The following is an 11,781-nucleotide window of genomic DNA, read 5'->3' as shown; positions in this document are numbered from 1 at the left end:
AGGTAATTCATAATAATTGTGTTCCTTTTGATTGTTGTTGTTAATTCATTGCCATAATTGTTGTTAGATTCTATTTTTGTTATCAATTTACTTTGCTTTTCTTTTATGCCTTCCAAGTGTTTGATGAAATGCTTGGTTGGATTTTAGTATAGATTTTGTTCCTCTTGGCTATGGTAGAGTAATTAGTGACGCTTGAGTTATCTAATGTCTTTGTTGATTGATAATTAGAAGTTGCTAATTGATTTAGATACCACTAAAGCTAGTCTTTCCCTTGGGAGTTGGCTAGGACTTGTGGAATCAAGTTGATTCATCCACTTGACTTTCCTCCATTATTAGAGGTTAACTAAGTGGTAGCAATGGACAATTGTGGTCACAATCGAGGAGGATAACTAGGATAGGACTTCTAATTCTCCCAACCTTGCCAAGTGCTTTTTAGTTGTTAGTTTATTTTCATTGTCATTTACATTTCATGTCTCTTATCCCAAAACCCCAAAATACAACTCATAACCAATAACAAGACACTTTATTGTAATTCCTAGGGAGAACGACCCGAGGTTTAAATACTTCGGTTTATAGATTTTAGGGGTTTGTACTTGTGACAAACAAATTTTTGCATGAAAGGATTATTGTTGGTTTAGAGACTATACTTCAACGAGATTTCATTTGTGAAATTCTAAACCGTCAAAAATCCAATCGTCAAATATCTCGACAAATGGTCTAAGGATGTATGGACAAAGGCTCACTTTAGTGAACTGCCAAAGGTTGATAACATCTGCAACAATGCTTGCGAGTCTTTCAACATAAAAATCAAGCATGACAGGGGCAAGCCCATTCTGACATTAGCTGAGGAAGTTAGAAGAATCATTATGAAGAGTATTGTTGACAATCGGAAGAAGCTACAGAACTATCAAGGGATTCTCCCCCCTGTTCAGCAGAGTAGACTTGAAGCTAAGCCATGACAACGTTGTCTAGCCACTGGACTCCTCAATGGTCCGGCGATGAAAAAGAAGAACTCTATGAAGTTCATGGCTGGCCAACCAATATGGTGGTTGACCTGGAAAAAGCACACATGCAGCTGTCGCTTTTGGCAACTCACAGGTAACAAATTCAATAGTTACTTATTATCATCTACTTTCATGCACGATCTTTAAATAATAATTGATTTGTCTTTGTAAGGGATGTCGTGTATGCATGCAATATCGGCCATACAGGATAAGAATGACAAATGCACTGAAGACTATTGTCATGACTGGTTGAAGATGGAAGCATACAGGAAGACCTATTGCTTCAATATCAATCCAGTGAAAAGATAGGATCTGTGGGAAAAAACTCCACATCCAGCTCCCGTCCCACCACCATTTAAGGCCAAGCCTGGAAGACCAACGAAGAAAAGGAGAAAGGACAAAGAGGAGCAACCTACTGGGTCAAAGACAAAGATGAAGAGGAAGTATAACCCTGTTAGATGCATGTATTGTAGTGAGATAGGACACAACAAGAGAAGCTGTGCAAAGAAGAAAGTTGCGAAAGCTGAGGAGCATGCCAGGCAGCTACAGCTGCAACTAGCTGTGGTTGCCCCTGCTGCAAATGGGGCTGACCCTCAAGTAAGCTTTGTCCCAGCTGAACATAATCTAGCTCCAGTAGATATAGATCCATCACCAACACAGCCTCCAACAGTAATTGACATTAGCCAATCTGAAAGCATACCACCAACCCAAGAAACACAACAGGTAATCTACCATATGTGATCTCTTTTAAACATATGTGATTTCTTTTATAATCTAAATCTAAATCTAAGTCTGCCATTAAATTATGTAGGAACAAGTCACAGCTAAGCCACCCAAGTTAAAAGTCATTAAAGGGAAAGCCAGACTTCAGTCCTCTCCTAAACCTACTGTAGCTGCACTAGTCGCTATCTCTGCTGAGACAATCAAGGGGACTAGTTTAGTAACTGCTAAAAAGCTGGCCAACTTTATGACCTTCGTTCCTACTCCAGGCTTCAAGCCCCCAAGAAAGACTGATAAATGACTTTGATTGGTGTTGAAATATATTCTGGTTGAATTTGTTTTTGTGTGAGGATACTTTATGTTTTTTTTTGCACAAGGCAATTGAAGTTCCATTATCAACATTTTGGTTATCTATGTAATTGAAAGTTGTACTATGCCCTTTTATTTTGATCTAGCCTACTTTTTAGGTTTGTATCCTCATGTAAAACCTTATGACTTTGCTGTGGTTTTTATCCTTAAGACAATGTGACATCTAGCCTTCTATGGCAACTCAATGTTTAAGAGTACTTTCACTACTGATTATGTTCATTCCTTAGTACATCTTACTGTAACAGTGATTCGAATTGGTTTGGAACATTTGAATTGGATTGTGTTGTCTTAATCTAAAAAAACCAAATGCAACATCTATTCTCATTCAAGGGATTCATCTCATTACACCATGACATATCAACAGAATTTGTTTTACTTGGAACAAGATAACTGATGAACGGATCTTTGACGGTATAGAATTTCACAAATGAATTCTCGTTGCAGGTATAGTTTCTAATAATCCTTTCATACAAAAATTTGCTTGTCACAAGTACAAACCCCTAAAATCTATAAACCGAAGTATTTAAACCTCAGGTCATTCTCCCTATGAATTGTAATAAAGTGTCTTGTTATTGGTTATGAGGTATGTTTGGGGTTTTTTGAGATTTTAGACATGAAATGTAAATGGCAAAGGAAATAAACTAACAACTAAAAAGGTCTTGGCAAGGTTTGGTGGTCAAAGATCTCTATCTCTATCACTAACCACAACATGAGAATTGGCAAGGATCAATCCCATTAAGTCATCCTCTAACTAGTAGTAAAGGAAAGTCAAATGAGCTATATCAATCCAAGTCCATAAGTCCTAGTTCTCCACCAATTCAATTAGTGAGATCTAGAGTTAATGACTCCCAATCATCAATTACTTGGACATTATTAACTCAAGAGTTCCTAAGTTACCTTCCCAAGCCAAGAGCATAAAGTTCTACTCTAAAATCCAACCAAGCATTTTATCAAACACTTAGAAGGCATAAAAGGAAAGCATAGTAAAATTGTAAGGAAAGTAAATCTACTCTACTCAATTGCAAGGAATTAAACAACAATAAAGCAAATCAATAAAGGAAATCAAAACATGAATTGCATTAAAGAGAAAATAAAAGAACAAAAGTGCATCAACATAAAAGTAGAGAATTACAAGAATTGAAATACAAAACTAGAGAGAGGAGAAGAAGAGGAAGAAGAATTGATAAAGGAAAAGTAAATCTAAGCATGAAATTAACCTAGATCTAACCTAATCTTAATCCTAGAGAGAAGTGAGAGTTTTTCTCTCTAAAACTAACTTTCCCTCCAAAACTAATCTAAACTAAACTAAGTGTCTAAGGTGTGTAATCCCTCTTCAATCCTTGGGTTAAATAGCATCAGAAATGAGTTGGATTTGACCCAAAATGCACCATAAATCGCTGGCCACGAGTTGCACTTAAGTGGGTCACGTGCAACACCAGCGCGTACGCATATAGTGTGCGTGCGCACCCTTAAACGCGATGTAACTATGGCAAATTTTATATTATTTTGAAATCCCAGATGTTATCTTTCCAACGCAACTGGAACCGCATCATTTGGACCTCTGTAGCTCAAGTTATGATCGATTAAGTGCAAAGAGGTCGGGCTTGACAGCTTTGCGATTCCTTCATTTCTTCATGAGTTCTCCATTTCTACATGCTTTTCCCTTTATTCCCTTGATCCAATCTTTGCCTCCTAAACCTGAAATCACTTAGCAAACACATCAAGGCATCCAATGGAATCAAGGTAAATTAAATTTAGCTATTCTAAGACCTAAAAAGCATGTTTTCACTCTTAAGCACAATTAAAGGAGAATTTACAAAACCATGCTATTTCATTGGATACATGGGAGGAAAGTTGACAAAACCCTCTAAATTCAACACAAGATAAACCCTAAAAATGGGGTTTATCAATAACAAACAACAAACGATCACATTAACGACAACTACCACAAACAGGAAAACTATTAATATTTTCAATGCTTTTACTTCAGCTTCCAAGCTGCCCAGTCTCCATGCCACCTTCAACCTCCATTCATCATAGTCACTTTCAACCTGCAGTTCAGCCCCATAATCTTTATTTGTTCCACCTTCGCCCACCCCTTCATAGTCATCATCGTCAACCCACTTAAAGTAATTACAGTGACTGTCCTTCTGCAAATTCAAAAATCAGAAAACAAAAAATTGAATAAAACCCCAAAACACAAAACAACATGGAAAACCTTTAACTTCTTACACAACACTCACCCGGTACCTTAGACATGCACGGAATAGTCTATCTGGGTTCTTTGCTGTCCCAGATTTTCTTATCGCAGCCTTCAATCCACAGAAACATGATTCCTCATGGGTTTTCCTCCTGGTTCGCATTGAAGCGCTGGAACCATTACTGCCGTTCGACGGAAACGACACACCACCGCCACGGCCTCCATTTGCTGCCTCTATCGTCGCCCCAAACCAGCCAATTTCAACACTTACCCAGGCATATGGCCCTCTGATTGTTGAACGCGATGTATTTATCGTCGAAATTAGGATTAGGTTTCAAACACTGAGGGACTGATTTGAACTGTTTTTCCAAACTTACCTTGTTAGCAACTGCTAATGACACGTTGGACTATTCCACGGAGGCAGCTAATGTCACACGTCATCAAACATTAGCCAGCTCATCAACGAATTTGACGGAAGGACAAACATGATTAACTTGGGTATCTTTCAAGAACTCTTTTGATTAACTTTATCTTTCGGGGACTAAAATGAAGATCGAGGTATCTTTCAGGAACGAATTTGAGTATTAACTCTGTGAAATAATTAAGCACGACAATTTGATTGGAAGTTGAAGAGAGCTAAAAAAAAAAACAACAAAATCTATTATAGGATAATTAACTAAAACTTGGCTAAATCACTTGTTTAGGTAGAATTTTCCATCCACAATCTTGCAGAAACTCTTGTTATTACTTAATTCAACAATCGGTTAAGACTTTGTTAGTTTGAATTGGTTTTTTTTAGTTAAAAACATATTTTTTTTAAATAAAATATTTTTATTTAATTTTAAGAATTTGTTTGGGTGAATTTTAAAATTTTTTTCCCTAACTATCTCTTTTATAAAGATCTTAAAGAAAAATAAAAATAATTTTATATTTAGATATCTCATGTAAAATTTTTTTATTTATTAATTATATTTAGATATAATAATATAAAAGTATTTTTTTGTTTATTTATGACGTGAAAAATATTTTTTTTAAAAAAATCTTTTAAAAAAGGATATAAATCGTAACTTCTCACAAAAGATGTTTTTTCTATTATTTTTACTTTTAATATTAAAAATTTATCAAACACTTTAAAAAATAAAAAAATCTTTTGTCAATGAATTATTTTTTTAATCAATATAATGACACCCAAACGGGTCATTCTTAAACGCTCCTTGCTAAGTAGGAAGTGCTGCACTCTTTGTTAATTCATCAAATCTCAACTCTTCATTTATTATATTTTATAGGGTAAATACCCGTTCTGTCCTTTGACCTTTTTTCCGTGAAATATATCTCATCCTAATCATCTTTAAACATCAACCCGGCCTCTACTCATTAATAAAATTACACAAATCGACTCCTACAACCGGTTTATTACGTGTCTATAATGGTTACATAGACTAAAAACTCCCTCTTTGCAAAAAAAAAAAAAATCAAAAATAAAAAAATAAAAAACCCTCCTCCTCTCTTCTCTTTTTCCCTTTTTCTTCCTCTTCTTCTTCTCCTTTCTCTTCGCCCGTCACCATCATCTTCATCACCATCATCATCGAACTTCACCTTCACAACTATCACCGTGGCACCACCATCGCCGAACCAACTTCTTTTTTCTTCTTTCTCTTCCTATTCTTTTTCTCTTTTTCTTCCTCCATCGCGCCATCTCCAAAACTACCATCTTCTCTCTCTGTCTTGCAACCAACGGTCACCACAATTGTAGTTCCCTATTCCTCCTCTTCTCTTTCTCACCTTTACCTAATCTCCCTCAATAGCTAACCCCAAATCTACTCCGTCACTAAGATTCTCATCGTCTTCACTGTCCTTTGCGCCACCACCACTAACAACTCCCCCTTCCTTGATTGTTACTACGTCCAAAGTCATTTGCCTATGCCTCGTCCTCCACAAGCGTTACAAGAGTCCCATGTGGCATCTGGTGAGGTATTTAAGTTCATTACTAAAGTCTTCCGATTGCTCCCAAATCTTGTTAATGATATATGGATTACTAGCTTTATGATTTTGTCAAGGTTAATGCAGGAAGAGTTTTAAGGTTGTAGAGATAGATAGTAATGATAATGGATCTGAAAAAGTAGAAAAAGAGGAGGAGGATGAGGAGGAGGAAGGAAAGGTTGTTTTAGTCCCTGTAACCATTTAGGATTGATACCTATCACTTGGCATTGACACATCATATTCCACCTGAAATGTTAGACAAACAATCTGCTGCCAACTGGTCGTAGAGGTCAATTTGTCCAATTTTATTAATAGGTAAGGGTTGGGTTGAGGTTTAAGGATGATTAGGATGCAATATGTCTCACGGAAAAAAAAATCAAGAATCAAAAAAGGTATTTATTCTATTTTATATGAATGGTTTAGATTTAAAAAGGTAACATGATAATCAGATTAATCATTTTTGTTTGGTAAGTTTTGAATTTTTGACAAGTATTAAATATTGGGCTGAACTCCAAAACAAAAAAATATATGAATACTAAAAGCAGAGTATCTAATTTTTTGTTTTTTTTTTGTTTTTGTGTGTGCAAACTTGTTCATTCAGGCCATAACAAAAAATGATAATAAATAATAGAAATGTTTGGTAATCAAAGAAAATTAATTAAAAAAAGTCATAACATATCTTATTTAGCATTTATTAATTGTTGCGACAATTAATGAATACTAAATAAGACAAGTGCTTGCTATTTTTTTAATCTCCCTAGCATTACTGAATAAATAAATAAATTCAAATTGTAATCTTTAATAGCATACTAACTTTTAAAGAGTTCTGCTCTCCTACTTTTTTATGGAGGTTTTTGCCCACTCAAACAAGCACTAAACTTATTTGAATACATCTTTTAAAAAGTACTTTTATTAAACAAATATTTAATTTTTTTAAAAACTAATAATATTTTACTTAAAAAAAACAAAAAACATTTTTAATATTTGATTTTTTTAAAAAAACTTCTCTAAATGTCAAATAGTTTTTATCTATTGAAATAAATCTTTTGAAAAACAAACACTTTTTCCAAAAATCAATCAAAACGGACTGTTGGAGGAGATAGATTACTCATTTTTTCTTTCTCTAGTTTATTATTTTATTTTTTAATTTACAAAATATAGCATTAAAACATTTTGAGCTAAATTACGAACAAGATGCCCGTCTAGCTCAGTCGGTAGAGCGCAAGGCTCTTAACCTTGTGGTCGTGGGTTCGAGCCCCACGGTGGGCGACATATATTTTTGGTGTTATCAATATTAAAACTAGGTAGTTATTAGCTAGAAATATAAAACTATAAAAAGGATAGTGAACGCTCATTAATAAGTAGCAACTTATCTTAGTGTTTCCATACTTTTGTGTTGTTTCAGTGACTCATTGTTCGCATTTATACATAGAGAGGTCAGTTATAGTGTGAAGATGATTTCAATGGCTAGCTACGAAGTCACCTTCAATGTACAATTGGCAAAAGAGATCAGCATTAATCATTCTTAGTTAGTGTGTTAAGAACTAGTAAAAATCCTGTCCGCACAAAGTAGTAATAGTAATGTTATATATAAACTTTTAAAAGAAGTATTGAATAATTTACCGTTAGAATAATTTCAGCTAGTGAACTTGTGACAAATTCCTACCGTTAGAATAATTTCAGCTAGCAACAACCAACTTTCAAGCTTCAATACCGAGTGTGTAGAGACAGAAAGTCATGACAAGGAAATTGACATCACATAACACAAAACTCTCGTGAAACACACAACTGTCTCAAAACAATGCAACATTAAGTGATAGTGGCCTCAGCTCTCAGGTATTGTCGCTTAGTCCTTATTAGACATTAGCACATGGAAATGGTGTCCTACCAAAATATATAACCATTACAATTTTTTATATCATGTGCCTTGTTATAATTTAGCATGGGCTAAAAGAGATGTGTTAATTAAACTAACTCTTGAGTTGATTGAGTGGTCAGTTCACTCGTTCGTTTAAACAAGTGTTAAGAGTTTAAATTTTGCTTTATACATGTAATAACACATTGGCTAGTGACAAACCCTTTAACGGAGCTCTGATCCATGTCGAATTAGACATTGGCATGCCAAGTTGCGGGTTCCATGAGAAACCAAAAAAACTATACGAACTCTCGACTTGTATTGTTATACACTAAATCGATACACACCCTTGTACTGTTGCATCAAATGTGGGATCTACACTTGATCCAAGAATACAGAGGTGTGTGTTGAACCATTTACCCGGCAGAATGAGTAACAAAATGTTCTCATCGGTTAATAAACAAGAAAAATTACATTCCTAAGCACCAAAACATACAAACATAATCTACAAAATATCATGTTTGAATGTCAATCACTCAATCTTACTTGGTTCTCATGTGAGCTAGAAGGATAACACATTAAGCTGAACAAATAGTAGAAAACAAAATAATAACAAACAAAGAGAGATGGGTGCTTGGAGTTCGGCTGATGTAGAGTGATCCGAGAGTTCAGACGAATCAACTGCAAGTGGCATTCCATCACTGTTTAGTGTGCATGATTGGGGGTTAGAGCCATCAGGGTTCAACATCAGAGCGCGAAGAACCCCAGAAACCGTGTGAATATAAGTCGTTGTGTTCTTAGCTAGAAGCCATGTCAAGCCCATCAGCTCACAATCTTTGTCGTGGATCTTGGCCGTCCTGTCTTCTACTTTGCTTGAATTTGAAGCTTTATTGTTAAGCTGCATAGAAGTAATGCCACAATTAGGAAGTCTAATACTTTTTAGAGATAAATTTGGTCTTCGTCACTGATATCCGAATCATATTGTTAAAAATTTAACTAACTCTGGCCGTCTGTCCTAATAACGGTACCATGCCCAGGACTCAAGAGTGGCAGGGGAATGAATGAACTTACCACTGGAGTGTTGGAAAATGAAAACCACAGATGTTATATAATCTATTGCTCAAAAATGTGTTCAGTTGGAAATGTGATTCTGATTAAGGATCAGTTTTACTCCTTTTGCAGACAATTTGCAAGGTAGCATGTGTCAGAATGAAAAGTAATATATTAAACTTACACTTCTATGTTAAGGAACCATCATTTATGAATGTGGAAGGCTAAGAACAAGAACACTCAAATTGGAACATTTTAGCCACGTATTAGAGGGTAAAAAAAAGCATTGTTTATGCTATCTTCTGCATTTAACAAATAACACCACAATTTGTCATAATAAAGAAAGCCAGGTTAAAACTTTCCAGGAACTTATTTTGTAACATCAATTATCAAAAAAGAAAAGAAAGTTAGCAAAAAAAGACTATAGATAACTCAACTATCATCTTAATATGAAGAATCCAAAGACTTCAATTTTTTGTTAAATACCATGATAGAGACACTGCATGCAGATAACAATTTCTTGTTTTGTTAAAGAATTTCAAGAACTTTGGCTTCAATTGGTTCTTATGACTTCCGTGAAGCGCACAAGCTCCAAAGGCGCGTGAAGGATGGAGACATTGCAAGATAACTTAGAGAGCAACCAAACTCTCAAACAGAAAGATAAAACAAACACAACTTTACCAAATCACCAAACCATGAAGAAGATCAACATCAATAAAATGAACTCAAATTCATCATATTCAACAAAGATCCATCAAATTCTAAGTCACAAAACGAATCAAACAAACCCCAAATCAAAACAAAAACTTCTATTCTTTTTTTTTTTTCTATTTTGGGAAAAGATTAATAGAAAACTGACCCTGTAGAGTGTGTTCAAGCACTTGGAGCAGCCACCAAGACCAGGGAAGCCATTGACATTGTTGGTTCTACTGATGCAATTCTTCTCTAACCTTCTCACAGTTTTATCCCCAACAAGTTCACCATTTTCATTAACTGAAAATGCATCTGGGCAACTCAGAGGGTGAAGCCTTATCCCACAGAAGCAGAACACAACATCACATGTCTCATTGGGTCTTTTCAGCTGAATCCCTCTCACTTTCAGTGCATTCTCTAAGTCATTCACACATGTTTCTGAGTCATCTGGTAACAATGGCATCTCATATGATGATGATGATGTGTGGGTATGGCTATGGGTTAATGCAGTGGAAGAATATGCAGAGTATAACCATGATGCAAGAACAGGGCAGCACCGTGTGCGGTGGAGCTCCATGTCAGAACCACCACCACCACCACCGCCTCCACAAGCATTCTTTATACCGTCAAAGAGTTCATCTGAGAGTGTCAAGGGGCAACCTTTGACATCAGATTGTTCAGGGAATGCAGGGATTGTTGCTGTTGATGGATGAGATGGGCCTGGGCTTGGGCTTGTGTTTGGGAGGATGGGCTTAAGGGTTTGAAGGGTTGTTGTTGATGATGAGTCATTGCACATGCAGCAATGGAAGAAGAAGATGATAATGCAGAAGAGGAAAAGGGTTAGTGGTAGTGGAGCTGACATGGTGTTTGATGAAATGTTTCTGAGAGAAAAAGATAGAAAGGAAAAAGGATTGGTTTTTGTATTGTTTTGTTTTGTTTCTGCTAACTAAAAAAAGTTAGTAAACACCAAGAGAATGTAGGTGTTGGTTATAATAAGTGGGTGGGAAGCAAAGGGGTAAAATAAAATGGTGGTGGGGTTGGGTACTTGAGTGAGTAAAGTTTGGCAATATGCCATTATTCTAATTTCTAACTAGTTTATTTTAGATCTATAAGACTAGTTTAACTCCATAAAGTTAAGAGTAGGGATTAGTGTGTATTAATGTATTATCATGACCAAATCATTCATGGAATAGAAGGACTCAATTTGACTTACATTGTCTCATTGAAGTCACATTATTTTGATGTTATGTTTTTATATTGCTATTTTGTGTTCTTTTATGGTTTAGGCTTTAGGATGTATGAGTATTAGTAGGTACATGGGTATTTAATACATGGCATTTGTGTCCATGGCTGATGGTTGGAGGGAAGGTTAGTATCTTTCACATGATTGGGAGGGTTCATATTCAATGAGAGTAACAACACAGAGGTGTGAGGTGGCCATGGTTTAATTGTTTCCACCACCACTTGCTGTAACCTTTATTCTTTTCCTACTCCTCCTTTTGAATTACTATATAAGCTTATCCATTTTCTGGTCTTGGTTACGGTTTATTCTTGCAATTCTTTAAGTCAAATTTTATTGCATTATATAATTATGTTATATGGAATAAAGTATTGTGCAATAAATGGTAAATTTGAACAAAAATTTAACATGATCCACTCGGGATATCTAAATAAATAAATGAATAGTCATAGATAAATGGAAAGAATAAGTAACAAGGACATGGAGGACGGTGAAATTTCATTTTAAGTAATTTCGGGACACAGAAATAATGATATCCTATAAAAAAAAAAAAAAAAAAAGGTAGAAACACAAAGAAACTGAAAAAAAAAAAAAAATCTAAATGAGAAGGTAATAAAGACATCCAAGCATAAATGAACTTATTGTGGACATAATAATGAATGAAAATGTA

The 11,781-nt window shown here is 35.2% G+C and overlaps 1 protein-coding gene and 1 non-coding gene across 2 annotated transcripts; one reads left to right on the top strand and one right to left on the bottom strand.

The window, feature by feature from the left end:
- Positions 1-7,469: 7,469 nt before the first annotated feature.
- On the top strand, positions 7,470-7,542 carry TRNAK-CUU (transfer RNA lysine (anticodon CUU)). Its single transcript has one exon. It is a non-coding gene; the product is annotated as a tRNA-Lys (tRNA).
- Positions 7,543-8,557: 1,015 nt separating this feature from the next.
- Positions 8,558-11,095, bottom strand: LOC107644223 (GPI-anchored protein). Its single transcript, XM_016348035.3, has 2 exons — positions 10,038-11,095; positions 8,558-9,026 (listed from the first exon to the last, which is right to left on the bottom strand). The coding sequence occupies exons 1-2, from the start codon at positions 10,731-10,733 to the stop codon at positions 8,691-8,693; spliced, it is 1,032 nt and encodes a 343-aa protein (XP_016203521.2). The 5' UTR covers positions 10,734-11,095; the 3' UTR covers positions 8,558-8,690.
- Positions 11,096-11,781: the final 686 nt, after the last annotated feature.

The sequence above is a fragment of the Arachis ipaensis genome, chromosome B5 (assembly GCF_059453495.1).
Source record: "Arachis ipaensis isolate K30076 ecotype BB chromosome B5, ASM5945349v1, whole genome shotgun sequence".
Classification (NCBI taxonomy): domain Eukaryota; kingdom Viridiplantae; phylum Streptophyta; class Magnoliopsida; order Fabales; family Fabaceae; genus Arachis; species Arachis ipaensis.
This window is presented reverse-complemented; position numbering and strand designations above follow the sequence as displayed.